Raw genomic sequence first — 27359 nt, 5'->3', positions numbered from 1 at the left:
CACTGGGGGGAAGGGGCGGGCACTGTCAGACCTGCCTGGTACCCCATCACTACCTCTGTGGTCTTGGGCGGTTTACTTACCCTCTAGGAGCCCCAGACCCCCAAGGGGCTAAGAAGTCCCATCTTTCAAGGCCCTAATGAGGTCAGACGGAGCCCCTGGCATGTACCTCATGCACGTAGGGCTCAACGAGGAGCTGCCGCCCATTCAAATGGGGCTCTGAGGGTCTTCTGGTCTCTCACTGCGACTCAAAGGGTGGTCCTGGACCAGGGCATCGACAGCGGTGACAGCCAACCTCAGAGGTCCCCTCCCGCCACTCTGCCACTCAGACCCAGCCTCCACCCCACCTGCGGGGAAGAGAGGTCACTCAAGGCGGCCAGTGTGCTTCTACATCCAGTTTATACACAGCTCTATACAATATACAGAAACTTTTATATACAGATATATTTATAGAATAAGCTATATTAATTTGTCTCTCCTTTTTACAGCAATATTAGTTTGGATCTTTCATACACTTAGTACAAAAAAAAGTCATGGGAGAATGGCACGTACAGTGCGCGAGTGTCTGCGGGGCCCAGCTGCTCACTGCCGATTGCATATGGAGGTCGCCCGGGCCCCTGGGAGGACAGGCCAGCCTACGGACCTTGTGCTGCAGGTCTGGGGGACAGAGTAGGGGTCGGTCTGAGCTGGGCTGAGGGGGGTGGCTCAGACCCCCCAAGTGTGGTGTGCAGAGGAAGGGAGAGACACGCAGCAGGCCCATCCTGCAGGGGAGAGGCGGGGAGGGGGCGGGTGAGATGTGGGCTGACCCTGGAGCATCCAGGGCTGAGTCCGAGCCTGCCCCAGCCCCAAGCCTGTAACCCTGTGCGGCTGCAGCCTTGGGGGTGGGGGGGGTCTGTCCCTGATGGCTCAGTCCTGGGCATGGGTGGGCACCACGCCCCCTCAGAGATCCCAGGCCCACCCTGGTGGAGGAGGAGTTAAAAGGCCAGACCCCTGGGCTTCCCTGGTGGCGCAGTGGTTGAGTCCGCCTGCCGATGCAGGGGACGCGGGTTCGTGCCCCGGTCCGGGAAGATCCCACATGCCACGGAGCGGCTGGGCCCGTGAGCCACGGCCGCTGAGCCTGCGCGTCCGGAGCCTGTGCTCCGCAACGGGAGAGGCCACAGCAGTGAGAGGCCCGCGTACCGCCAAAAAAAAAAAAAAAAGGCAGACCCCAAGTCTCCCTGCTACGGGCTGGGGTGCTTGTTGGAACTTTACTCTGATTTATGATTTGTCTTTTTTTTTTAAACTTTAAGAGCCACTGATTCCGTCTTGATTCTGCGGGAAAGGGGGTGGGCCCAGCAGGGGCAGAAGCCTGATGGGGCTGATGAGGTTTGGGAGTCGCAGAGGGTGAGGGAGGCCCAGCTCCCAGGTCTCTGTCCCCACGTGTCCGGGTGGGCAGGGGTCCCAGGTACCAGTGATCACGAGACGGGGGTCTTGGTCAGGGGAGCCTAGCCAACCCAGGGAGGCCATGGGCGGGCCCAGAGTCGTGGGACCTTGCCTCCAAGGAAGTGAAGGCACAAGCGGGCGGTCAACGCCTCGGCACACACCAGTTTTCCAAACTAGGGGTCAGAGCAGCCGGCGAGACGAGGGCGACGGGCCGTGTCCGAAGCCGAGCTCGTCCCGCGGCCCCCGCCGCACGGTGCGCATCATGTTTGCTGCCTGTTTTCTTGGCAGGCAGAGCGGGCAGGGCGGGCAGGGCGGGGAGGGCGGGGAGGGCGGGGAGGGGGCCCCAGCAGCCCCTTCCTCACACTCATGCACATGTACACACACGCCCCGCGCTGGCATGCGCCCCCTCCCCGCTCTGCCTCTGGGGACAGGCAGGGGCTCCACTTCCCCGCCGCTTCTCCAAGCCAGCAGGGAAGGAACCCTCCCGAGTGTGGGCTGTGGAGGCCTCAGGCTAAACTGGGATGGCCCCAGGGCCCCTGGCCCTCCCGGGTCTCTAGCCGGCTCCCACAATACCCCACGCCTGGCTCCACTTAGTGCCAACAGGACATTGTGGGTGGGAGGGAAGAGAGGCCCCCTCCCAGCAGAGAGCCCAGGCCAGCGGGGAGGGGCAGCTGTGCAGAGTGGAGGCGTGTTTGGCTGCAGAGCCCAGGGCCAAAATGGGGGTTTGGTGGGGCCCTCCTTCCTTCCAGGGCACTGACTCTGCAGGCAGGGGTGGTCACACCTGTGCCCTCCACCCTTTGAGTGGCCAGGATCCCCGGGGGTAGAAGGCAGGCCAGGAAGTAATGGGGCACGCCTGGGCACCCAGGACCCATCGACAGAGGGATCAGCATGAGGGATATCAGGCAGAGAAGGGGCGGCCCTGACCACACCCTCCCGGAGGCCCCTCCAGGCCCCATGGCTGCCTTGGGCCCTGTGGAGGCTGGTGCCTGCCTGCCCAGAAGGGGGCTACTAAACACGTGATTGCAGCGGGGGTCAGGGGGCCTGCAAGCCCAGGACACATCCTGAGTCCAGCCCAGCAGCTTCTGTAAACATACACAGCACTGCGGGCCACCTTGGTGGGGGGGGTCACCCCAGGGGGCTGGCCAGCAGGCACCAGATCTGGGAGTGGCCAGGGCAGATGCCAGCCTGGACCACAGATGAGAATCCGTGGGGAGGGGGCCGCTCTCCATTTCCACCCTGGGAGAGCAGCCAGAGGGCAGTGACGGGGAGCCAGCATACTCATGGCCTGTCCCGGAATAGGAGGTGCCAGGATGGCCCCGTGGGGGGCACTCAGGCTGAGAGGGCAGAGTGTCGCCCTGCCCACCTGGCAGGCTGCCCCCGGCTTCTCCCTGCTCCACGCCCCTCCCTGTCATTCCCTATCTGGAGGGCCCAGATCCCAGCTGCCTTGGCTCTGGGGGTTCCAAAGCTGAGGTAGGGATGCGGACCCCCAGCTCAGCAGCAATGCCCAGTGCCTGAGGCTACACTGGCCCCGTGGGGGCCTCTCCTCAAAGCTGCCCGGCCTGGGGGGCAGCCACCAGAAGCCTGAGGAGCCGCCTACTCTGGCCCGGGCCTCAGCTGGTAGCAGCTCCTGGGGTGCTAGCGTGCCGAGATGACCAGGTCATCCTGCTTGGCGGGGCTGGCCCCACGGCCGGTGGGGGTGGAAGTCCGGATCTTGTCCACTGCCAGACACTCCTGGCTGCTGAGGCCCGTGGGCGTCAGGTCCATGAGCTCGCCCGAGGAGCTGAGTGGGAAGGAGGGCGACAACGAGATGCCCGAGGAAGGGTCGGCCGAGCCAGCGAAGAGCCTTGGGGGCTTGGGCACCAGGTTGGGCTCGAACTGGGCGCGGAGCAGGATCTCTTGCTGGCTGGGGGACTTTGGGCCCTCGGCGTAGTCGCTGGTGGGGCTCTCGGGCACCACCATGCAGTAGAGGTCCTGGAAAGAGCTGCTCTTGCTGTCCAGGTTGAAGAGGCTGTCGATGAACTCTGCGAACTCCAGCACCTGAGGGCTGGGCGAGTCCCCCAGGCGCCCGTCGTGCAGCGCCAGCTCCCCGCTGCGGGGTGCTGCCCCGCCGCCACCCCCTTCTTCCAGCTCATCGTGGGCGGCTGCGCTGGGGGGCCGCTCGGGGGTGATGCCCCCGCTGCCCAGGGTGGCCTCCAGGGGCTGCGTGTCCTGCGAGTGTTTGGACAGGCTGTCGGCCGCCAGCAGCTCGGTGCGCGAGCTCAGGGATGGGTTCTCCTCGGGGATGGCGGGGTCGATGTAGAAGAGGTGGCCCTCGTCGCGCTCCAGCACGGCGTGGAGGCTGGGCGAGCCGCGGATGCTGCGGAAGCCGGAGGAGCGGCGCGAGTCGAAGCTGTACAGCGACTCCGTGTCCGAGAGGCTCTCCATGGTGGCCAGCGGCGCCCGCCGCGCTTGCAGCTCGGCCGCCAGCCGCTCCTGGGTGGACAGCAGCAGCAGCTCCACTGGGTCCTGGCGGGCTGCCGCGGCCACAGGGGACAGCAGCTGCCCCTCCGAGAAGCCCTCCAGGCTCATCTCAGACTGGGACTTGCTCCTGAGGGGTCAGGGAGGGGTGAGACTCAGCGGGGCGGGGGCCCACCCCTAGTTCCCCAGCGGGAGGGAGCTTGGGGAGGGGGAGGAGGGGAAAGTGGTTGAACAGTCTGGGGACAGGGAACCCTCCTTTTTAAAAACCAGACCCCAAGATAGAAGACAAGAGAGTTGATGCAGGGCTGAGCTGGGGAGAGGGGGCCAGGGGCCTGCACTGGTGCCCATCACTGCACCGACATCGCTGTACCCACCTGGAGACTGAGGCCCAGAGAGGTTGGCTGCCCCAGGTCACTGGAGGCAGAGGTGGAAGGGTAGAGAGGGAAGGAGGGAAGGTAGGGAGGGAGAGAGCATGGCCCAGAGCCGCCCCGCTGGGTTCAACCCCACCCCCGGGCCAGCACCGCCCCCCCCCCCCCCCCCCGGGCCCCTTCCTGAGCTCCTATCACTTCCTTCCTCACCCGGGGGTTCCTCCCGCCTCTCCCATGGGGTGTAGCCCTCTGCTGGATGGGGCCCTGGAGCCCCTTGTCTCCGTACACTGGCCTGCAGGGAGTGAGTGAAGGGCCAGGGTCGGGGACGCAGCAGTCACTGCAACTGCGAACGGACACTGGCTCCCCCATGTGGTCATGCAGCCGCTATGGGAAATGCTTGTGAGATAGGGAGAGAAGTCCAGGTGTCCCCACCAAGGGCCAAGAAGCAGTCACCACCTTCTTTAGCAGCCTCTAGGCCAGATCTGTAACCTGGACCCAGGACCTGGGCGGGAAGGGTCCCAGAGAGGCAGGAGGGTCCCCACCCACCCCAGGAGCCACGGCCTCAGAGCCCAACCCCCAAAAGGGTGCGTGTGAATGTGGGGTGTGTTTGCGTCTGGAAGCGTGTACACGCCTGTGTTTCTGCGTGCAGCATGCATATTAGGCGTCTGTATGTCAGTCGGCCCATGTATCTGAGGGGCTGGGTCTGGGTACAGGTGCATCCATCATTTACACACATGGCTGCCCACACAAGCGTGTCCTTGTGTCCAAGCGTCTTGGCCTCTGTCTTGGTGTGTGTTCCATACGTGAGTCGGTCTGTATGGGGCTCTGTGCACTTAGAGCTACTATTTGTGAACACATGTATACACACGTGTAAGCTTTAACATGTGTGTGTGTGTAAGTGCATGGGCGTCCATCTGTTTGGGTCTAAGCAGCTATGAGGGAATCTGTGTGTTTGTGCTCAGGGGTCCCTAGATGCCTACGAGCCCGCATGGGCTTCAGTGGTGGCAGGCTGGGGGGCAGTGGGGGCACAGCAGGAGAGACCCCGAGCAGCGGAGGCAAGTTCAATCCCTCCCGTGCACGTGTACAGAGTGGCGTGAACGTACGAGGGCCTGGCGTGTCCACAGAATCCACACGTGCACGAGCATTTGTGCGCTGAAAGCACGCGCGTGGCCACGGCACACACCCTCTGGGGCGGGGCTGCGGGGCGGCGCCGCTGACCTGACACTGCTGTTTCGGTGGTCTGCGGCGGGCAGTCCCAGGGCCAGGCCGGCGGGCACGGGTGGTCCTGTGGGCAGTGGCTGCTGCTGGAAGATGAGCTCCGGAGTCAGGTCCACCTCCGTGGGGCTCACCATGACCTTCGCAGCAGAGAGCAGGGCCGTCTTCCCCTTGTTGTAGTTCTCCAGCACCTGGGGACAGGACGGGGAAGCTGGTGGCGGCGGAGGGGTGCCAATCACGTGTGGAGGCGGGGCAGCAGGCCAGGCCTCTCAGGCCCAGCAGAGCTTCATGGGGTCAGCCGGGCCTGCTCTCCTCCCCACACGGGGCCCGGCTCCTCCGGGAAGGTCGGGGCCAGGCCCTGTGATTGTGCCACGCCCACCCCACAGATGGGACAGGTTGGACTTTTCCTACACGGTGGTCGGCCCTTCCATGGCCGGGCAATGGCCAAGGCTGCCCCTGCTTGGCCATGCGTCCGCCAAGTGCCAGGTGGCCTTCAGGGTTTGAGCTCAGCCTGCCTCAGGGACAGGTTCCTGGGTGTCTCCTACCCCCTACCCACCGCGGGACCACACGGTGGTGTGGAGCCCAGGACACGAGTGGGCTCCCTGGCCCACTGAGTGTCCAGGGAGCGTCGCACCCTTGTGTGTAACACGGGGACGGAGACCCGGCCAGCCAGGCACCGTGGGGCTCACCTTGTTGAGCCCCTCCATGACCACGTAGGGGAGGTGCTCGTGCAGCATGGCCGGCGAGATGATCACCTCGTTGAAGGCCTTGTTGTCGCCCCAGATGGCGAAGTACGTGGGCTCCTCTTGCTCGCAGCAGCTGAGGGGCACAGGGGCCAGAGGGAAGCGGGCGGGCAGGGGGCAGCCTGGCCTCGGCCCCCAGGCCCCTGGCCCTGCTCTCTGCCCTGGCTTGGTGGGGATGGGGGGGCCTTGGAGACGCCCTGCCCGGCTGGACCAGCAGGGCTGTGTCCCCGGGCTCCTCGCTCCTGCCTCACCTCAACCCTCGCCACCAGCCCTCCGCAGCCAGGAACATTTATGCCACGTGGAGCTGGAAAGCCTGACCTTGAGCTGTCACCTGCCTGTGGCCTGGGCCATATCTGCTCCACCCCAGGGAGGGTCCCGGCTCGCAAGCCGTTTGTTTGTTGAGGAGGCAGCCCAACCCTCTGAGAGTGCAGGAAGGGGTCGGGGGTGAGGTTGGAGAGGTCGGCGTACCCGCCCTCTCCTGGTCTCTCTCCTGCCCCTGCCAGCTGTCCGCCAACTCATCCCAGCCGCGATGCCAAGTGACAACTGAGGCGTGAGCTTGGCCAGGGCTTTAGGGTGACCCTCCAGGGCGTCTGCTTTTAAATGGATGTGAGTGGGGACAGCTGTCCTGGGGGACACTAGGGAAGGGTGACACTGGGGATGAAGACTGGGACCGTCAAGAGAGGAGCCTGGAGTCCTGCTCTGGACTGGCCTGTCGTTGCACTTCCAGGGCCCGAGGCGGGGGCAACCCTGCTGTGGGCGCCCTGGGCCACCGTCACCAGCCTCTGCACCTACGCCCCAAGGGTGACAGAATGAAGGCTGGCCCCACCCTCCACTCCCCTGCCCTGGCTGCCGCCACCTCCTAGCTGACCGGGCGCGGGCAGCACCTACCAGCACTGTTCCGCTGGGTGGTTGTGGACCACGTGGATGATGCGGCCGGGGGGGTAGAGAGGGGTGCTGGCAGACAGGGCGATGGTCAGGTCACTGGGGTGGGTCCAGAGCCGCGTGCTGGCCAGGGTGGTCACCTCCAGCTCCTCGGGCAGCTCCGACTTGGGGATGCATTTTGTGGCCCCTACAATGATTCGCCACTGTGGGGACAGGGAGAAGAGGGGGATGGAGCTGAGTGGCGCTGCCCGGGTGGGCAGGGGGTGCTCAGGAGAGCTCACAGGTGACGGTGGGGAGCCGGGATGGCCGTGGGGCAGAGGGAAGGGCAACGCCCAGTGGAGAGGTGGGGGCTGAGGTGTCCAGCGGCCACGATGGCCAAAAAGGTGCCAAGGACAGATGACATGGAATGGCTGAACTTCAGGGCTGCAACACTAGTCAGCCGCTTATCTAGCGGAGGGGAAACAGGTCCAGCGAGGGGAGGGGACTTGTTCTAGGTCATCGCATAAGTCAGAGGCAGAACAGACCCTGAAGCTCAGTCCAGCTGCACCCACCAGGCCCGGCCACATCGGGGGCGGCTCCCCGCCACTTGCCTCCTGGGCCTGACGAGCACCCAGGACTGGGTCTGAGTGGAGCAGTTCCATGTCCTTAGCTCCTCCTGTGCCTTGGTTGCCTGCTCACCCCGGCACCTGGTGCCCTGCCTGCCAGATGGTCACGGGCACCGAGGCTGGGAACAGTCCCAACTGGGCTGAGAGGGTGAATGGGGTGAGGGCGGGCCTGGGGGCACAGAGGCCCTGCTGGGCCTGGCCGGCCACCCCCTGCCCGCCTCAGGGCGCCTGGCTGCAGCGTGCCCACCCCCAGCCTGGAACGCTGAAGGCCATGTTACAGGAAGAGCCCCCAGTGTCCTCAGCAGGCCTGAGGAGAGGTTAGGGAGGGCTGGTCCTCTCCTCTCAGCCGCAGGGAAGACCGGAACCAACTGCCCCCAGAGCCCCTAACCCGGCGACCTCCAGCCTCCCTGAGCCTGGGGATCGCAGTGGGCTTTGGAGGAGGCCTTCCCGTCACACTCGGAGCACTGACCTCGGGACTGCTGTGTCCCGACTGCAGGCAGCTCTGTGACACAGGAGTCAGGACTCAGGAGCCCTCGGTTCCAGTCCTGACTGCGTTACGACTTGCTGTGTGAGCAAAAGCAAGTCCCTGGCCCACCCCGGGCCTCCGTTCCCCCATCTGCACAAGGACAGGCAGGGGGCGGACGGCGTGAGCTCGGAGACGCTGAGGGCCTGATGGCCTGAGGTGCCCACGACATCAACCATACCCCAGCCTGGCCTCACGTGGCAGGGGGCCGAGGGACAGGTGGGGCAGAAGACAAACGGGGAGCCCAGAGCCCAGGGTGCCCCGGCGGCAGGGAGGGGAGTGAGCTCACTTTGGGCTTGGTGCTTCGCTGCAGGACATCCAGGAGCTGTCTGCGGAAGCCTTCCAGCTGGGAGAGGCCGATCCTGGAGAAGGAAGCCAGTCGGGGCGTCAGCCCGAGCTGGCCCAGGACGGGGAGACGAGCGGGGTGAGGGGCAGCAGGGCTCCCGGGAACAAGCAGACCAGGCCATCAGGGTCACGGTGTGGGTGAGGGGCCTGCAGCTCGGCAGGGCCCAGCCAGGAAGGGGAGGCCGGGCAGGGCGGGCCGACCTTGCCCTCTCACCCTGGACACCTGAGTTGGGGGGATTCTGGGGGGTCCCTCGAGGAGGTGGGAATTTGAGTGAGAGAGACGGGGCACCTGGGTGAGGCCCCGAGGTGGCAGAACAGCCCAGGCCAGGCAGGTGGAGAGAGGGAGCGACTTGCCTGGGGACAAGGTCTTTGCCCAGGACCACAGCTGTCACAAACTCCTTGGAATACTCCATGGCGTCCTCGCTGCAAGGGAAGCCGAGGGGGTGCCAAGGCAGGGGAGGGGCGCGGTGTTCCCGAGCGGGCTTGGCTCCAGCACTCCAAGACCCTCTGGGGAGCGGGGCTGCCTGCTCCCTGCCCGCCTATCCCGTCGGCAAGGCTTTGCTGGGGCTAGATCCCAGGGTCCACCTGGCTTTTGCCAGAACCCCCGCCTCCACTCTCCAGGCCGTTCCCAGGTTCCCTTATGATTGGAACCCAGACTGCCCAGTCCAGCCCCCTGACCGAGCCAGCTCCCAGCGCTGTCCACCAGTCGCCCCCAGCCAAGTCTGAGGCCCCAGACTGCTCACCTCAGCAGGCCCCCTGGCGGGGAGTAGGCAAAGCACTTGAGGGTCGGGTACTGGGGTCGCAGGAGGAAGGAGAGGATGGCAGCGGTGCCTGCGCCCAGGGAGTGGCCCACCACTATCAGGCCGTAGTGTTTGGTTCCGCGGCCCTGGGGACCGAGAGAAGCCCTGAGAGTCCTGCCCCGCTGCCTGCCAAGCTGACACCAGGGAGGCAGAGGGGGCTTCCCAGAGTCCTGGGATCATGTCTGTGCTGTGGCTGCTGGGGCAGAGGAAGGGCCAAGCTAGGCCTCCACAGAGCAACTTCTTGGGGAGACTATATAACAAACTCCTATTCATCCTTCAAAACCTTGCACAGAGGTTACCTCCTTGGAGAAGCCCTTCCTGATTTTCCAGGAGAGGCTTGCTCCCTCCTAGATACTGCATCTGCACCTGGGATAGACCTTTAAATATAATGATTACACTCTATTATAATCGTTTGGTCACCTGCTCCCATCCCTGTGCCCCAACCACTAGACTGGGGTCTCCTGAGGCCAGGGACTGCTTGGCTTTGGGGAGGGCAGTTAGGAGCACCTCAGGAGCTGCCTGCCTGCACAGGGAGGAGTGGGCAGTGGGCAGGCCCAGATCGCCCTCAACCAGAGCAGCACCCCTTCTATCTGTTCTGCAATTATCTTCTATGTTCATTCTGCTCGACATTTTGGAAGCCCCAGAACTGAGCCATCTTTAGCCTCCAGGGCCTGGCACCGAGCGGGTGCTCACAACTGCGTGGGGCTGAGCAGGGGTGTTCAAGAGAAGCTGGTACAAAAGAAGAAAGGGCCAGAGAGGGTGGGAGGGACTGAGCAAGTGAGGAGGGGCTGGGAGCCAGGGATGGAAGGAGAGTGTAGGAGCCTGGCCTGCAGGGGAGGCTCCATCATTCACCTGTCCTGTCCCCAGTCTGTTGCCCTGGGGGAGGGCGAGCTGGGTGTGGCAAGGGCTCATGGCATGGAAAACGCCTCACCAGGTCTCGCCCGAAGGCCTGGGACAGGACCATCTCCTGCTCCAGCTTCTTTTTGATGTACTCAGCCGAGAGGACCATTCCCTGGGTGAGGAGGAACAGAGGTGGGCGTCACAGGGAGGGAGGGAGGCCTGTCAGGGACCAGCAAAACCACAGGGATGTGAAGCTCACTAACCCTGTCCCTGCCATTTCCCCCTTTGGTCCTCATGACAAGCTGGCTGGGGGCGCTGGTGGACACTTAATCACATCATTTCCATTTCACAGATGAGAAAACTGAGGCTCAGAGGGACGGTGTGCCTAATAGGAACCAGTGAGATCTCTTCCCAGTTGCCTCCTTGAGCTCTTGTGGGACAGGATCTGCGTCGGGCAGGGCTGTGGGGGTCCTGGCAAGTGTGGGGCAGTGGACTTTCCAGGCGAATCCGCACCTCTCTGACCAGTCTCTCCTGGTGAGCCCAGTGACCCCGGAGGAGCCCCCACCCCAACAGGACAGGCCTGCGTGCTGGCAGCGGAGAGGAGAAGGCCAGGGGCCGCCAGGGGAGCCCACGAGGAGGGGTACCTTGTGTCCCAGCCAGGTGCCATGGTGCCCCTCCACAGGGAGGCGCTCGGCGTCACCGGTCAGGTCTGTCAGGGCGTCCTTGTGGGGAGAGAGGACGGTGAGGGGCGGGACTGAGAACAGGAAAAAGGAGGCGGGCACCCTCGGGGGCTGTGAGGGGGTCCACGGGGTGGGCTGGGTCACTGGGCAGCGTACCTTGGGGGACAGGGTTCCCCGGATACTGATCACCACCTTCTTCTTGTCGTGGTCCACTGCCACGTAGAAGGGGGTTTCATAGACCTAGGAGAAGGGCGGCTCATGAGCCTGAACGGCCCCCAGGGTGGAGGCAGATTTGGGGAAGTGACTGAAGCCGGTCTCCTTCAGGGCCCGGGAATCTGGCTCCACTGGCCACTGGGCCCCTGACGCCTGCAAGGGCCACAGTAGGTCCCTCCCAACCTGGCACACAGCCTACCCGGCCTTCCTAATTCCGCTGACAGGGGCGCCCTGAGTGCTGCCGCCCTGCCTGCTCAGTCCTGAGGGGCTGCCCCCTCCCCAGTGCCTCCGGCTTCTTCCCTCTCAATTCCTTCCCCCAAAGGCTGGGGCCAGGAAGCCCCAGTGCCGGGTGCGGGGTTGGGGTCCACTTCCTAGCCCCAGAGCGGATGCAGGCCAGGACGTGGGGAGAAGGAGGCGGCCCATCTCTGGTCTGCCCAGCGAGGGGAGGCCTGGAGGCTTCGGCCAAGCCAAGGGCTCCTGCCGCTGAGGTGGACAGTGTACACTCTCCAGGCCGCAGCGCTGCTTGCCTCCTGCGGCCTGTGGAGGACCGAGGCTGGGGGGACGCTGCACCAGCCTGGCAAGCCCGCCCCAGTCCCTCACCGCATCATGGCAGGAGGTGTAGACGATGTCCACCGCGGTCATGTTCTCGTCCAGGAAGTGGCGCCGGATGGCGATGGCGTTGCAGCCGCAGCAGTTGTCTTCCTCGATGGTCACTCCAGGGGCAAACCGGGGCCGTGCGGGACACAAGCAGCACCTGGGCGGGTGGCAGAGGGCTCAGAGCCAGGGACCCCGACGGAGCAGCGGTCTCCCCCATACTCTCTGGAACTGGTTCTTGCAGCCGTACCCCCTCTCCAAGGCCTCCCCTGCAAAGCTCCACCGGCCCGGGCCGGGCCCAGCCCTCATCTTACTCGGCCTCTCGGCAGCACAAGACCCAGTGGGACTCGCCCTCCCCCTTGAGACGCTCTCCCCATTCGGCTGGAGGCACCCTCTCTCCTGGGCTGCTTCTCCCTCGGGGCAGCCTCCTTGTACTCGTCCTCTCACTGAGGACCCAGAGGTCAGCCCTGGAGCTCCTCTTCTCTCCAGCGACACTCGCTCCTGGGGCCTCATCCAGTCTTGGGCTTTAAATACCACCTACGTGCCAATAAGCCCCAGAGACCTGCTCACATTCAACTGCCTGTGCAACACCTCCTCCCAGATGTCCCACAGGATTGCAACCTTTCCGGGCCCCAGTCCCCGAGGCCCCGCCCCCTGTGCTCCGCAGCTCAGCCCCACGCTCGGCGCCATCGGGTCCTCACCCCACCTCACATCCCACACCAGTCCGTCAGCACGTCCGCTAGCTCTGCCTTCAAATTCAGACCTGGACTCCGAACGCTTGCCCTCACCGCCACCCCCTACCCTGCTCCAAGCCACCTTATCCCTGCCTTGGAGTGTCACAGGGGCCTCCTGACTGGTCTCCCTCATTTATACTCGCCCCTTACGTTCTCAACATGGCTGCCAGAGTGACCCTTTAAGATATACGTCAAGCCACATCACTGCACTCAACGCCCTCCGATGCGGCCCTTCCTGTCCGGTATAAAGGCCAGAGTCCTGGCAAGGGCCGAGGGCCCTGCCCCATCTGGCCCTGGTCCTCTGGCCTGTTGCCTGCGACTCCCCTCGGATGCGTTGGCCATATTCCTGCCTCAGCCTCTTTGCACCGTGGTTCCCTCTGCCTGGAACATTCTTCTCGTGGTTTCTGTGTGGCCAGATCCCTCAGTCCTTCAGGCCTCTGCTCAAACGTTATGCTACGGGAGGTCCGCCGCCTGGGCCACCTCACCTGACATAGCTCGCCCCTGCCAAGCCTGACAGCACAGACAGCCTAATTTTTCTCCAAAACACTGACGTGCTCCAATGGGCTGCATTTCCTTGTCTGTGCCTTGCCACCAGGCGGTGGGCTCCACAGGGCAGGGTTTGCTCTGCCTGGTTCACAGTTACGTGCCCAGCACCAAAAACAGCACCAGGCACGTAGCAGGATTCCCCAAAATGAACGGGTGAGCGGCTGAGCTGGGCACCCAGCTCGGGTGCAGCGGCTCCTCGGGCCACCAGAGGGGGCCAGCACCCAACAGATGGGGCCCCGGAGCCCTGAGAGCATGTGACCTCTGTCTGCCTGCTTTCTTGGCTTGACGGCTGAGAATCCTAGATCTTGGTGGTGCACAGAGGTTTGTCTTCACTCGAGCAGGGCCTGAGGGACTGATACATACCCCTCAATGGGAAGAGGCCTCACTGAGAAAACCCAGGGTCGAGCCAAGTCTCGGAAGCAACCAGGCCTGGGGTGGGCAACCGTCTCCATTTACTCTGGGAGACCCCCACACCCCTCACCCGCCACTGCTGGGCCAAGTGGGGACAGGTCTGGGCCTGTGGGCCAGGCTCCCGCTTTCAGGCAGCTGTGGCCCCTCTCCAACCTCAGCCCCGCCCTCTAGCACCGAGCAGGTAGCTGCCCAAGCGTACGTAGTCTTCGGAGACAGAGGCCTGGGCTTGAACCCTGGCTCTGGAGGCCCTTCCTGACTGCGAGGGCCTGGTGGGCAGGTGCCCATAGCTACTTTACAAGGCTGGGGTGAGATCAAAGGCCCAAGATGCAGGAAGCACCTGGCATACGATAGGGACCCAATAAATGGTGACGCCCCCTCTCTCCAGGGAGAAGGCTGCCCCTGAGTCAGTGACCTGAGGGCCAGGGGAACCGATGAGAGCAGCGGGGCCAGCAGCCTGGAAGGGAGGGTCCCGCGGCACCGTCGAGGCCAGCACTCCCGCCTAGAGGAGGCTGGGGTGCTGAGGGGCTCAAAGGTCCTGGGAGCCTGAGGACCCGCTTGGCCCATGCAGGGCCTCTCCTGCCCACAGGAGACTGACCACACGTCCAGGGCAGGGCTGGAGCCGAGTGGGGTGTCCCCAGGGTGGCGGGGCCATAGACAGGCATGGCCTGCCATGCTCTGTGTGGGACGGCAGGACCACTCCAGGTGAAGGGCCTGGGCCTGAGGCAGGTGGGCTGCCCTCCTTCCTCCAGCCAGTGCTGGGACTCTGGGCTGCTGTGGACAGGCTGGGACTCAGAAAAGGGAGCCCGGCCCTCTGGCCTCCATCCTGACACCCTTGGCTGCAGGCCGGGACTCCAGGCCTGCCTCTTCTCCGCCCCCCAGGGCACCGGGCTCTCACGGAGCCCTCACGGGGTCTGAGGTCCTTCTGCTCCCTCTCCCCGCAGCATTGAGAAGCTGCTGCAAGTACAGCCTCGCTCCTGTCTGCAGAGCCCCCCAAGTGCCCAGGCTGCCAGTGACTCCCTGGCTTCTGAAATACCCCACAGGTGGGCAGGACGAACACTGCCTGTACAAATGACGTCCCCACTCTGCCAGTGAGAAATGGAGCAGGGCTGTCAGAGCCCAGGTCTCAGGACTCCTGGCCCAGTGCTCATTTGGAGAAGCCTCTCAGCCGCTGCAGGGGCTCCCGAGGATGCTGGGGGGGAAAAGCAGTGTGCGGGCTGGCAAAGACGGGGAGGGGCGTGGGGATGCCCTGGTCAGCTGTGTCAGTCGCTGGGGGATGGTGAGAACAAGCCTGAGAGCCCCCCAGCTTTCTGGGAAAAGGACGCTGAAGGAGGGAGTGGCTACTTGTGCCCCGAGGGCGGTAGTGTCGTGGAACAGAAGCTGCCCGCCCAGCGTGCCAGCCTTTCCAGAACAGGGAGCCCAGGGAGCTGTCCTCCTTCTGCCCGGCCTGGGCAGAGCATGGAGACACCAAAGAAGGGGAGGGGCCCTCGTGGAGCCGAGCCCTCCTCTGGCCCACTTAGGAAAGCAGAGCCCACCCCGGCCCCCGGCAGTGGGCTAAGGGCGGCACCCCGGCTGAGGCCTTGCCAACTCCTTGTGAAGAGGGCTGGAGCCTTTCACAAAGGGCCTTCTTGCTGCCCTTCCAGAGGCTTCTATGGATTGGGGCTCAACCGGGAAAGGCCTTTCTTCCAGAAAGGCAGAGCACAGGAAGGGAGCCGGGAGAAGGAAGATGTGGGCAGAGGGGAGTAGTTGAGGGGGCAGGGAGAGAGATGGGACAGGGGTAAGCGCACAGCTAGATGCTGGGCAACGTCTCATTTCGTCCTCTCAAACATCCCCATTTTACAGATAAGGAAACTGAGGCTTGCAGGGGTAGACCGACTTGCCCAAGGCTGCCAGTGACAAAGCGTGGATTCAAACCTGATACCGTGTGATTCCAAAGCCCACGCCCTTCCCCATCCAGGGATAACACCGAACTAGAAAGGTTGAGGCCCAGAGATGGTGCGGAACAGAAGCAATGCGGGCCACAGGGGGCAGGCTAGCAGGTACAGTCCGTTTAGGGAGAGGCCCCCATGGGCAGGCCCGGCATCGTGACCACAGCCCCTCTGCACATGCCGCTAGCTGGGGGGACGGGCCGGTATACTCACGAGCAGGACCGGGCCAGCTGGCAGAGGCCACAGGCCGGCTTCCGCATCAGGTACATGGGCCACCCGTAGGCAGCCAGGGCAAAGAGCATGTAGTAGCAGACCTCTTTGTAGCGGAGCATCTCTTGCTGGAAGAGAAGAGGCAGAGGGCGGTCACCTCCTGCCCTTCCTGCCTGTAGCCTCAGGGCCCATGGGCTCCCCTCGATGGAGGATGGAGGCAGGAGCTGCCCTCCCAACGGGCTGCAGACCACCCCCACCCCCGCCTTGGAGGACCAGCTCCTCCAGATAATTGCATTTCCCTAATTATCTCCATGCAACCAGGGCACGAATCCTCCTAAGACCTGTCCCATTGCACCAATCTCAGAAATTAATGATTTGGGGACAGAAAAGCACTCAGAGCACTGGATCGATTTCCTTGCCCATTTTCCCGAAAAGGGAAGAGAGGGGGAGGTTACCGCGACAATCGCCCACCTCGGCAATCAGGCCCCCGGGAAGGGGGATTTAACCCTGAGAGGTCCGGACCCTCCAGAGGGGGTTGCCCAGGCCACAGAGCAGCAGGGCGGGCCCTGGAGACATGGACATGCTGGGGACCAGACCAGTGGCCCACCGTCAGGGCGTCTGGGCAGACTGGGATCTCTGAGAAAGGCGCCGGTTTGAAAGCTGGTGTCTCAGGCCGGTGGCGGTTATCAGCCTGACCGGCTGCAGGAAGGTAAGGAGGCCCAGGTATCCCAGCAAAGCGGCTTCCGGTGCCCCGGGTGCCCCAGGCACTGGGGACTCCTGCACTTCGAGGGAATTAGTCACCTTGTAAAAGGTGAAAAGGGTGATTAGTCATCTTGTGAAGTGAAATAAACAGCACCTTCATCAGGGCCCCGAGGTGTCTGCTCTCCAGGAAAGCACTGGAGGAGGGAGGTATCCCCTTCGGCTCAGGCAGGAGGGCGGGGCGCTGGCACCTGGAGGCTCAGCTGCCCCTCCCCTGCCCCCCACAGGCGAGAGAGGGCATGGTGAGAGCGGGCCTGGGCAGCCCCGGGAGGCTGGGACGGCTGCTCTGGGCACATGCTATGGACAGGCTTTTTTTTTTTTTTTTTTTGCGTTACGCGGGCCTCTCACTGTTGCGGCCTCTCCCGTTGCGGAGCACAGGCTCCGGACGCGCAGGCTCAGCGGCCATGGCTCACGGGCCCAGCCGCTCCGCGGCATGTGGGATCCTCCCGGACCGGGGCACGAACCCGCGTCCCCTGCATCGGCAGGCGGACTCTCAACCACTGCGCCACCAGGGAGGACAGGCTATTTTAAGAAAGGATACAAATGCCCATTTTGGGGAGCGGGGTCAAACGGAGAACAGGCTTTTCCAGGGGATTCAGATTGTGAAGGATGAATCCTTTCTAACGCTGTCCCGGCTGGCACCACTGGCGCCGTGCAGGGAACGGGGCTCAGGATGGCTCATCCCCTCCCCACCGGGGCTCTGGGTGAAAGGCAGGCCCAGCACCGTTTCTGCTGCTGCAGGAACAGACTCAGAGGGGTCAGGGACTCGCTCAAGGTCACAGCCCCCGGCTACACTAAATCGGTTTGCTTCTGGGGCAGGGCAGGGCCGGCCCTCCGGCTGCAGCTTCAGCCCTGGGTGAGGCGCTCCTTTACTGGGACACACACACCGGATTTCTCCTAAAGGCGCTTAAGAGGTTCTGCTACTCAAAAAAGCTTGGAAACCAAAGTGCTGTGTCCTGCTGCCTTTTGTAACAGTAACAACCATGGCAATAATAGTAACAGCTCACCCTCCTGAAGCCCTTTATCATCTCAGGAGGCCAGGACCAAGCATTCTGAGCACTGAGAGGCCGATTCAGGGGTCTTTTCTGTAGAACCAGCGTGACGCAGGGGTGGGGGTGGGGCCGCTGGGGGGGACTCGGGAGGAAGCGGGCGTGAACTGAGAAGGGGGGCCGCCTGGAGGGCTGAGGGGGGACCCGCGCAGAGCAGGTGTGCCCAATGCTGCCAGGGCAGGTGGTCTGCTCGGGTCGCCCTGGCAGAGGGAGAGGAGCCGGCACGGGGTGGAGGCGGGTGGCTCGGACTCACCGAGTTCTTGAGGTCGAGGTACTTGGTGTTTCTGGTCACCGGCATCCCAGACAGGAAGGCCAGGATGTCATTGTTGGCCTGGAAGACAGGTGCGTTAGGGTGACTGCCCCGGGCCCAGCTGCACGGCTGAGAAAGGGGTCCAGGCCCCCAGCTCTGCACCCTGCCTGCCTCCCCAGGGCCTGAGAGCCCAAAGGGGCATGTAGTTTCTAGCTCTTCCATGACCTGGCCAGTTTTCCAAGATCTGAGGTCTCCTCATATCTCCAGTTGCTCCCCTTCCACCCAAAGCATCAATCCCCTGGGACGTCGCTAGCCCAGGCCGGGAGAAAACGTATTTTGCATGGGATGCCGGGAGACCCCAACTAGGACTGGTGTGTGGGCTGGGGTGGGGTGGAGAGGCAAGCACAGAGGCTGGAGCGTGGAGCTGGATGCTTCACTGGGCCCCTGTGATTAGACGTCCCCTGGGGCCCTGGAGGCAGCCTTGCGGCCCCGCAGAGGGAAGTCACTCAGGCAAGAGCCATGAGTGGTGAAGGGTGAGCTGGGGAAGGGAGGGAGTGAACGTCAAAGGGTGGCCTCCCGGGCCAAGAGGGTGGGTGGAACCCGGGGGGCAGCAGGGGCGGCAGGGAGGGCCCGGGAGGAGGGCGGTGCGGGGGGTGGCCTGAGCGTGGCCGTGTGCTCACCTCGTCCAGCACGGCACTGCGCTTGGCCCGCTGCCGCTGCCGGAGCAACACCAGGCCAGCGATGATGTCGGAGGGCACGATGTCCAGGTCTCGGAAAAACTCGGCAAAGAGGTAGGCGATTTCCGAGTAGGCGTCCTACGAGGTCCAGGGAGGCAGGAGGCGGCGGCAGGGGAGCAAGAGAGAGGATGAGACACGGGGCGTGAATGTCCGGGGCTGGGTGTCTGCTCGGGGTCCCCTGTGCAAGTTCCCCCAGCCCCCCACATGCGGCCCTCTGCAGCCGTGACCCTGAGGGCCCTGTCCTGGGCTCTGGGCCCCTGTAGACCCGGCAGAGGCTGTCCCAGACACGGCTGACCCTTCTCCTTCGGCGCTCACCGGGCACCGTCTACCCCCGCACAGATGCCCCCGGGAGCCGTTTCCTGTTCTTTCCTCAGGACTAGGAATCAAGGCCTGGGCCTGGCCCGTTTCTCCTTCAGCTTTTCTCTCTAGCAGAGGAGCCAAAACTAAGCTCCTGGCTGCTTTCCCCACACTGAGTTTCTTCCCACCTCCCACCAGCTGTGACCTTGAATGCCCTCCTAAGGGCTGTACGGAGCCCTGGGTCTCAGGCCCCCTCCCCGACCTGTCCACAGTTGTAGGCTCAGGGACCCCCACCATGTGCCTGCAGAAGGGGCATGTGACCTGGGGCCACTGGTCCCCCTAGCTGTCCTGCCAGCTCTGTTCTCAGGACAGCCATGCTTGGGGCCTGGGGGCGGGAGGCAAGGCAGACAGACGCAGCCCTTCCAGCAGAGTGCAGTCTGCCCTGCCCCACGACAAGCTGAAGTCTGGAACCTCTTCCCTAACTGGTCAGGAGAGGCTGTGATGGGAAGAAACTCATGGCAACTGGTTTTCTCTCGCTGGGTTTCACCCTTGAGTGTGTGGTACATGCAAGAGAGGAAAAATCAAGGGCTGCAAACTCAAAAGCCTGACGGGGCCAAACAGAGGCTGCTACTGCTTTGAGAGGCCCACTTTGGGCAAATCTAGAAATACTGAACTTTCCCTGCACTCCCCTCATTTTTAAATGTTGGCCACCAATTCAAATTTTCAAGCAACACAGCATGAGGTGAACAAAACGTTCTCTGGGCTGGACCTGACCTGACCTGACCCCCAGGCCGTCAGTGTTTGATGGGACCTAGGTTCTGGGGAGCCCCGGCCTTTCTGAGAAAAGACGTTCTGCTTTTTCCCCAGGCTCCCACGCCAGCCCTGAAGCTGTCTGCCAGGAGGGGTGGGTGTGTCCTCTGCACGCCCTGAGCTGAGACCCCTCAGACTCCCCCGAGAGCTCCGGGGTGGGGGTGCTTCCCACCCACCAGGGAACCTCTGGGGGTGGGAGGGACTTTCTTACGCTTGATTACTCACTCCACGGCTCACCAGGGGCTGCTAGTGGGTAGGAGCCACTCAAGGCTTCCGGGGGCTTCCATGCAGGGCACCTGCTGTCTGGCTTGGGGAGGAGTGGTCTCCTGATCTCACCCTGCTCTGCCACTAACTAGCTGTGCAATGCTGAGTAAGTCACTCCACCTCTCTGGGCCTCAGCTGCCTGATCTGCAAAACGAAGGGTGGGACTAGATGACCCCTAAGGGCCCTGCCTCCCCTCCCCACCCGGGGGCCACCCACCACTGACCCGCAGCGCCCTGGGCGTGGCGGAAGGCTAACAGTGCACATCGGGGACGGATCTTCCAGAGGACCTGCAGCTGCTGAGATGCTGCTTTTCTGTCTTCGGGTTGCCCTGATATTTGAGTATCTCTTCTCCTAAACTAGACTCTTGGAGTTCCAAGGGGGCGGATAAAAGGTCTTCACGTGTTTCTGTCTCCTTGACAAGCAAGGGGTTTGGCTGTCTCACATGCTGGAGGGAGTCCTTCAGTGAATAGTAACAGGTCCTCTTAGGAGCAGGCCGTCACCTCACTCCTGCCCCACCCAGGCAGAGCTGGCGGAGGGAAGCCTCCTGAGGTCGCCGACAGCAGGATGTGAGCCCCAGGACGGCGACTTCCCAGTACATTAACTGACTGGGAGTCCTTCGTCCGAGTACAGCAGAGGAACACTTTGAGCCGGCGCGACCAGCTGGTGGCCTGACCCTCTTCTTAAGCGGTGCCTGCAGTGGGGGAGAGTTTGGTATGTGTGAGGTCAGAGGGCCCGACCAGAGAGCTGGGCCCAGACATTACAGAAACAGGACAGCCGGTTTCCCAGGACCCCAGCAAAGGGCTCCCCAGTAGGAGGGTCTAGGGGAGAATAGGCCTGGGTCCGGCCAAGGCTGGCCGGCCAGTGACCTGGCTATCAGCCAGCAGGGCTCTCCCTGGGGGGCTCCTGATGGCCTAAGATGGTGCACTGTTGGCCAAGGCCAGGGCCTACGCTCCCAACTTCTGGCAGACTGACAACAGCACACTCTGGGGGCTTCAGAGCTGGACAGCCCGAACTGGGGGCTGCCCTGCGGTCCACTCCAAAAGCTCAAATCAAGAGCCCTGGGAGATGGTGGCAGGGTGCTGGCCTCTCTGCCGACTTGTTTCCTGGCCTGGAGCAGACCTGCCGGAGAGACCTGTTTCCTCTCTCAGAAAGGATTTCTCACATTGTCTGTACTTGGGGAAGTTTAAGGGGCTGAATGAGGCTCTGCATTCTTCAACTCCTTGGATCTGTTACATTAGAGGGGAGAGGGCCCCTGCCTTTCATCTGCACGGCTGGCCCCTGTCTGTTCCACCCTCAACCCCAGCCCCAATGGGTCTGGCTGCTCTGATGGGGAGTCAGGGTACCCAGGAGTCTGCACCCAAAGGGAGAGCTATTGACCGATTATCCACGGAGACCCTTCCAATGCTGGGTGCCCAGAAGTCGGTGTGTTTTGAGCATAAAGATAACAGATCCAATATTAAAAATGTAAATTTCCAGGGCTGTCCCTGTGTGCACAGTGGTTGGGAGTCTGCCCGCCGGTGCAGGGGACGCAGGTTCGTGCCCCGGTCCGGAAAGAATCCACATGCCGCGGAGCGGCTGGGGCCCATGAGCCATGGCTGCTGGGCCTGCGCGATCCGGAGCCTGTGCTCCGCAATGGGAGGGGCTGCAATTGGTGAGAGGCCCGCGTAACCGGAAAAAAAAAAAAAAAAAAAAGTAAATTTCCAGACTGAGCACGACGGGCTGGCTTGCTTTTTGTGACATGTTGCCCTCCCCTCAGCTCCTTCAGAGCCTGGCGCTGGGTGGTCAGGAGGGGCAGACACGGGGTGGCCCTGGTGCCTGCAAAGCACCTAGCATCCATCAGGAGTGGACAGACCGGGTCCCCCCCTCCCCTGCCTCTCGGCTCCTCTTTGCAACTAAGGGCCGCTTCCTGCTCCCCAACCCTGGTTCCACAGGCCATGGGCACACAAGGACAGGGAAAGCCACAGAGCCTTCCAGGGGCTACAGGAGGGGGTTAGGAAACGGTGCAAGGGATTTGCTATTTCTGGGACCTGCCAGCCCTAAGGGACTTGGGCAGCCTCACATCCTAAGCCAACGTCCCCCCTACTGGGGACTTGATGAAAGGACAGCATGCTGGCCAAGCTGAGTTCCCAGAGCATCACGTTCTTTAACCCTTTCTAACCAAATTGGCTTTTTAAACTTCGAAGAGAATTTCCTCCCTTCCCTCCGGCAGATGTTAAGTGCTGTATACTCTACTGCAGTACCCTTTATGCCCACCAGGGGGAAGATGGAGCCAATGACACATTTGGCATAAAGCATCAGTTAGGCTACATAGACCAAGACAGGCAGAGACACACTCAATCTGCAAAGAAAGTGGGCTTTTCTGGTGGCACAGTGGTTAAGAATCCGCCTGCCAATGCAGGGCACGAACGGGTTCGAACCCTGGTCCGGGAAGATCCCACATGCTGTGGAGCAACTAAGCCCGTGAGCCACAACTACTGAGCCCGAGCTCTAGGACCCGTGAACCACAACTACTGAGCCTGTGCTCTAGGACCCGTGAACCACAACTACTGAGCCCGCATGCCACAACTATTGAAGCCTGCGCACCTAGAGCCCGTGCTCTGCAACGAGAAGCCACCGCAACGAGAAGCCTGTGCACCGCAATGAAGAGTAGCCCCCGCTCACTGCAAATATAGAAAGCCCATGCGCAGCAACGAAGACCCAATGCAGCCAAAAATAAATTAATTAATTAAAAAAAAAGTCTGGACAGCAAGTTCATGGATCCAGCATCCCCCGCCCTGGGGCTCACTAAAGCGAAGGGAGGGCAGACACTCCTTCCGCAAAGATCCAAGGTCAGGCTTCTAGGAAGCAGTGGTGGGAAGAACCCACCCCAAACCCCAGCAGATTTCACTGGAAGGAGAAAGAGCAAAGGACTTAAACACCTCCCTGACTCCCAGAGACTAAAATAACCCGTTGGTGTGAGGCAGTAGGGCTTGTGCACAGCCCCAAACCTGGAAGCGGATGAAGGGTCAGCAGGCTTGAAAACGGCCCTGTTAGAAAAACTGTCTGTTGGTTTCAGAGCAGAGGGAGGGCGAGTGGGGAAGAGCCTGAGAGGTGGTCACAGCCACCCAGCTGTGGCCTGGGCTGCCCTCCCAAGCCCGCTCGAGAGTTGGACAAACCACAACAGGTGGGGACCTGTAAGCCTGAGGACTCTCACTACCCGCACAGGGCCTGGCACCGCTGGAACTTTCTAATTCTGACGACAGCCACCGACAACTCCCAACTGAAAAGGCGTTGGTTGCCCTGGGCCCCAAAGGCAATTACCCAGAGTTGGGGAGGGGAGAGTTTTTTCCCCAGGGCCCCAGGAGCCCAGAAACCAGGCCAGCTGGGGGCATGTGCTTGGAATGAGTAGAATGGTACTGGTGGTCGTGGCCAGCTGCACCCGGAGGAACAACAGGCTCCGGGGCCTTGGCTCCGAAACCTGGCATTTGGGGCTGGGAGGTGGCCAGCCCAGGCACGGGTGAGGCTCTGGCTATAGTGCCGAGCTGACGCGGAGGGCCCAGGGGAGCTGGGACACAGAGGTGTGTGAGGGTACGGTGGGTTGGGGGCCTGGGCAGCACACTCCCCTGGCTGAGGGCTCTTGACCCTGCTGCCCTGGGCTGGGGATGGAGTGCCAGTTCCACTCCCCACCAGCCTGACCTGGGGCAAGTGACCTGCCCGCTCTGGGACTTGGACCCCTCATCTGTCACAACCGCACCAGGGTTGGCAAAAGGATCAAACAGACTGATGGCGGAAGGGGCTCAGTGCAGGGCCTAATGCAGAACAGAAGCTCAGTATATAGGAGTCACTGTGACCCACCCTGGAAGCACTCCCCTCTCTTTTTCTTTCAATAAACAGGAACCCTGTGAATGTGCCTGGACGTCCTCCCGCATTTTCTCTGCCATGGCACGGCCTCCCCCGCTTCTCCAAAACACTGTGCAAAACATCTCCCCTCCAGGAAGCCTTCCTTGGTTAACCTCCTCCAGCCCCCTTAATCCTAGAGGCAGCCTCGCCTAGTGCTTAAGAGCAAGGGCTCTAAAGCCAGGCTGCCTAGGCTTGACCCCAGCCCCACCATTTACCAGCTGTGTCACCTCAGACAACTCACATAAGCTCTCTGTGCCTCTGTTTCTTCCTCTCTATTACGGGGATGATGCTAACAGCTACCTCGGCGAGTTACTGTAAGTTAACGCATGCAATTCTTGGCTCGCCGTCCGAGCGCTTCCCGCCATTACTCTCGTGTTGTTAGCGCTGGAGATGGTGACAGTGGCTACCATTTACTGAGCACGAACCTCCCATGAGCACGGTGTTAATCACTCGGTTAAACCTCACAGCAGAGCACGAGGCAGGAATTACTGAGGTTCCACTTTACAGACCAGGAACCTGAGGTTAGCCTTTGGCCGGCGCCCGGGGCTCACACAGGTTTAGACGCCGGGAGAGAGGCGTGGGGCCGGCCTCTGTCCACCGTCAGCAAACCCCGCGGGGGACGCCCGCCCGCCTGGCCCACTGACCGCAGGTTGTAGGTCCGCAGGTTGCGCTGCCTCCTCTTGGTGGCCCTCAGCTTGACAAAGGTGCGGCCCGTGGGGTCGAAGACGCAGAGGACGGTGATACAGACGCTCAGGATGACCACCCAGTTGCAGACGACCATCCCTGTGGAGGCGGCCGTGGGAAGCCAAGGGTCATGGTGCTGGGGACACCTCTCTGGCTCTGAAGAAGGGACACTGCAGCCTCCCTACCCCCAACTGCTTCTGGGGCCCAAGAGCAAGGCTCCAAAGGCCCTGGCCCTAGCCTCTGGCCACACAGCCGTCCCCCCTGGCTGAGCCGTGACCCCAAGGCCCATCCTTGGCACGAGCAGACAGCTGCGTGGGTTTCTGGAGCCCTGGGCAGCGCTGTGCCTGCTGCTGCCCCCGAGACCCAGGGTTCCCCAAGGGGGTACGGCAGACTGCCTTCCGTCCTCATGGAAACTGTTTCCCTCTCACGGTGCCTGAGCTTCCTATTCTCTAACCTGACCTGTCCCCTCCACCCCAGGGCTGCCCTGTCTAACCTGGCCTTGTGCCCTCCACGCCAGGGTTAGGGTTAGGGTTAGGGCTGGCCCCGTCCCCTCCATCCCGGGGCTGCCCTGTCTAACCTGGCCCTGTGCCCTCCATGCCAGGGTTAGGGTTAGGGTTAGGGCTGGCCCCGTCCCCTCCATCCCGGGGCTGCCCTGTCTAACCTGGCCCTGTGCCCTCCACGCCAGGGTTAGGGTTAGGGTTAGGGCTGGCCCCGTCCCCTCCATCCCGGGGCTGCCCTGTCTAACCTGGCCCTGTGCCCTCCACGCCAGGGTTAGGGTTAGGGTTAGGGTTAGGGTTAGGGCTGGCCCCGTCCCCTCCATCCCGGGGCTGCCCTGTCTAACCTGGCCCTGTGCCCTCCATGCCAGGGTTAGGGTTAGGGTTAGGGTTAGGGCTGGCCCCGGCCCCTCCACCCCTGGGCCAACCAACATACCGAGCGTAACGTTTTTGGCAGTGAGGTCATTGCAGGAGGTGTAGTACTGAGTGAGCCAGACGATGCCCACGATGGCGTAGATGAACTCGATCACCAGGATGGCTGCGAGGAGAGCAGGGCCCCAGCTGAAGGACGGGGAGGCCCTGGAACCCGGGCCCGGCTCCTCTTGCCACAGGACGCCCGGCCAGCTCGGCAGTAGACTAGCCGCCCCTGCCACGCAGGCCTCGTGGCGCAGAGGGCCCAGGGAGTGCGGCTGTCCCACCACCGGTTCTACTCATGTGCCCTCAGGCCCCGACGTCCCCCTGAGAAGGTGACTGCAAAGGAGGCGTTTCTCTGTTCGTTCAGGAATTAGAACTCTATCCATGAACTCTGGGATCAGACGCATCTTAGGCAAGTTACCTAATCTCTCTGAGCCTCCGTTTCCTCGTCTGTAAAATGGGGGTGACGAGGTCCACGGTACAGGGCTGTGAGAACTGGGTGACGGGGTGTTCATTTCATGGAAACTGCTATTCCCAGGAGGAGGCCTCTGGTACTTGAGGCAGGAGAGGGAAGGGGCCCCGGCAGCCAGCTGCCCAGGGTGCCCTGCCTAGACCAGAGCAGTGGGCCCAGGGCTGAGATGGGGTTAGGGGGGCAGGTGGGAGAATTGACGGCCCCCCAGGGGGCAGCATCGGAAGCCCCAGCTCTACAGCCATCCCAGTGTGGCAGCCAAGAGCCCAGGCTTTAGAGCCAGACAACTTGGGTTCAAATCTCAGCTCTGACACTCATATGCTTACTAGCCATGTGACCTTAAGAGAGCAAAGTAACCTCCCCGGGCCCCAGATTCCTCATCTGCAAAATGAGGCCAACAATGGCTACTCCCTGATTAACACGGGAAGAGGACTTAGCATAGACCACAGAAGCACAGGAGTATCCACCAGGAGTGACTGGGAGAGGCGGCTGGGACCCGAGCCCAAGGAAGAGGAGACAGGCGGGTCCTCCGGGAGCCGGTCCAGGCCCCTGAGGGGCTTCCCTGGGAGGGTGGGGGGCTGTTTGGGGAAGGGTCACAAAGCAGCTTTAGAGATACGCACAGCCTAGACGGAGCAGCGGTCGGCAACCTTTTTCTGTAAAGGGCCACAGAATAAATAACATTTTTAGATGTTGTGGGTCATGAGGTCCGTCACAACTTCTCGGCTCTGCTGTGGTCGTGCAAAAGCAGCCAGAGGCAATAAGTACTAAATGAGTGAGTGTGGCTGGGTTCCAATAAAACTTTATTTAAAAAACAGACGGCGGGCTGCGCTTGGCCCTCAGGCCGCAGTCTGCCCACCCCCGGTCCAGAACCGGGCCCAGTAAGTCTGCCTGTTCGCTGCTGGTCCTGGTGCCGGCACAGGGCCCAGCCCATCGTGTGTGGCCGAAGGAACGCTGGGCCCAGGAGGAGGGTGGGGGTGGGGGTGGGCCGGAGCGGCCCCCTCACCCTCGGCGGGGGGCCCTTACCCAGGCGCACGTAGAGCACGTACTGCATGGATTCGCGGGGCTCCGTGTGGAGGATGCCGCCGCGCATGCTTAGCCAGATGATGGCCATCTCAGCGATCATGCAGCTCAGCAAAATGCCCAGGTAACCGCGGCCGTGGTCCACCAGGTTCAGGGAGCAGGCCTCGTTCGGGTTGTAGACCAGGCCGAAGAGCACCACGGACAGGATCACAAACCTGGGGGAACGTGCACATGAGAGGGGCCGGGCGGCCCACGCACCTCCCACGGCCTCTGGCGGGCAGCCGCACGCGGCCTGGACGCGGGGTGGAGGGCTTCACTGCTCTGGGAGCAGGACCCCTGTCTACCTTGGCAGCAAGTACCTCTGAGGGACACGGGCATCCAGGGACAGGGGAGCGAGAGCAGGGAGCCCAGCCACCAGCCGTGGGCAGACAGCACAGTGGCTCCGCCCAGTGCTGGGGTCAGGGTCCGGCGGTGGCCAGGCGGGGTTCTCTGGGCTCCACGGGGGTATTGCCCTAAAGGCGTAGCCGTTTCAGCACCAAACTCCGGGGAGCTGGGAATACAACAGGGTTGGGGACAGATGGCCAGCAGGCCTCCTTCCAGGCCTGTGGCGTGGCCCCGAGGACTCACCAGGTGGTATGGAGGAGGAAGAGGAAGATGGCTGGCAGGACGAGGTCATCGCTGCCCACAGACCAGCGCCGGCCGGAACACCACGATCCCGGGCAT

The 27359-nt window shown here is 62.7% G+C and overlaps 1 protein-coding gene across 1 annotated transcript; it reads right to left on the bottom strand.

The window, feature by feature from the left end:
- Positions 1-377: 377 nt before the first annotated feature.
- On the bottom strand, positions 378-27359 carry DAGLA (diacylglycerol lipase alpha). Its single transcript, XM_032641869.1, is given in 21 exon segments — positions 378-4006; positions 5463-5650; positions 6149-6278; positions 7091-7287; positions 8502-8574; positions 8912-8980; positions 9301-9443; positions 10289-10369; positions 10842-10919; positions 11034-11117; positions 11691-11844; positions 15514-15638; positions 17572-17649; positions 18249-18383; positions 20279-20355; positions 23366-23372; positions 24196-24338; positions 25170-25271; positions 26640-26851; positions 27264-27334; positions 27336-27359. Coding segments are annotated over 21 exon segments (3123 nt in total). The 3' UTR covers positions 378-3054.

This window comes from Phocoena sinus, chromosome 8 (genome assembly GCF_008692025.1).
Source record: "Phocoena sinus isolate mPhoSin1 chromosome 8, mPhoSin1.pri, whole genome shotgun sequence".
In the NCBI taxonomy this organism is placed as follows: domain Eukaryota; kingdom Metazoa; phylum Chordata; class Mammalia; order Artiodactyla; family Phocoenidae; genus Phocoena; species Phocoena sinus.
Note: the sequence above shows the minus strand (reverse complement) of the source record. Positions and strands in the feature narration are given on the sequence as shown.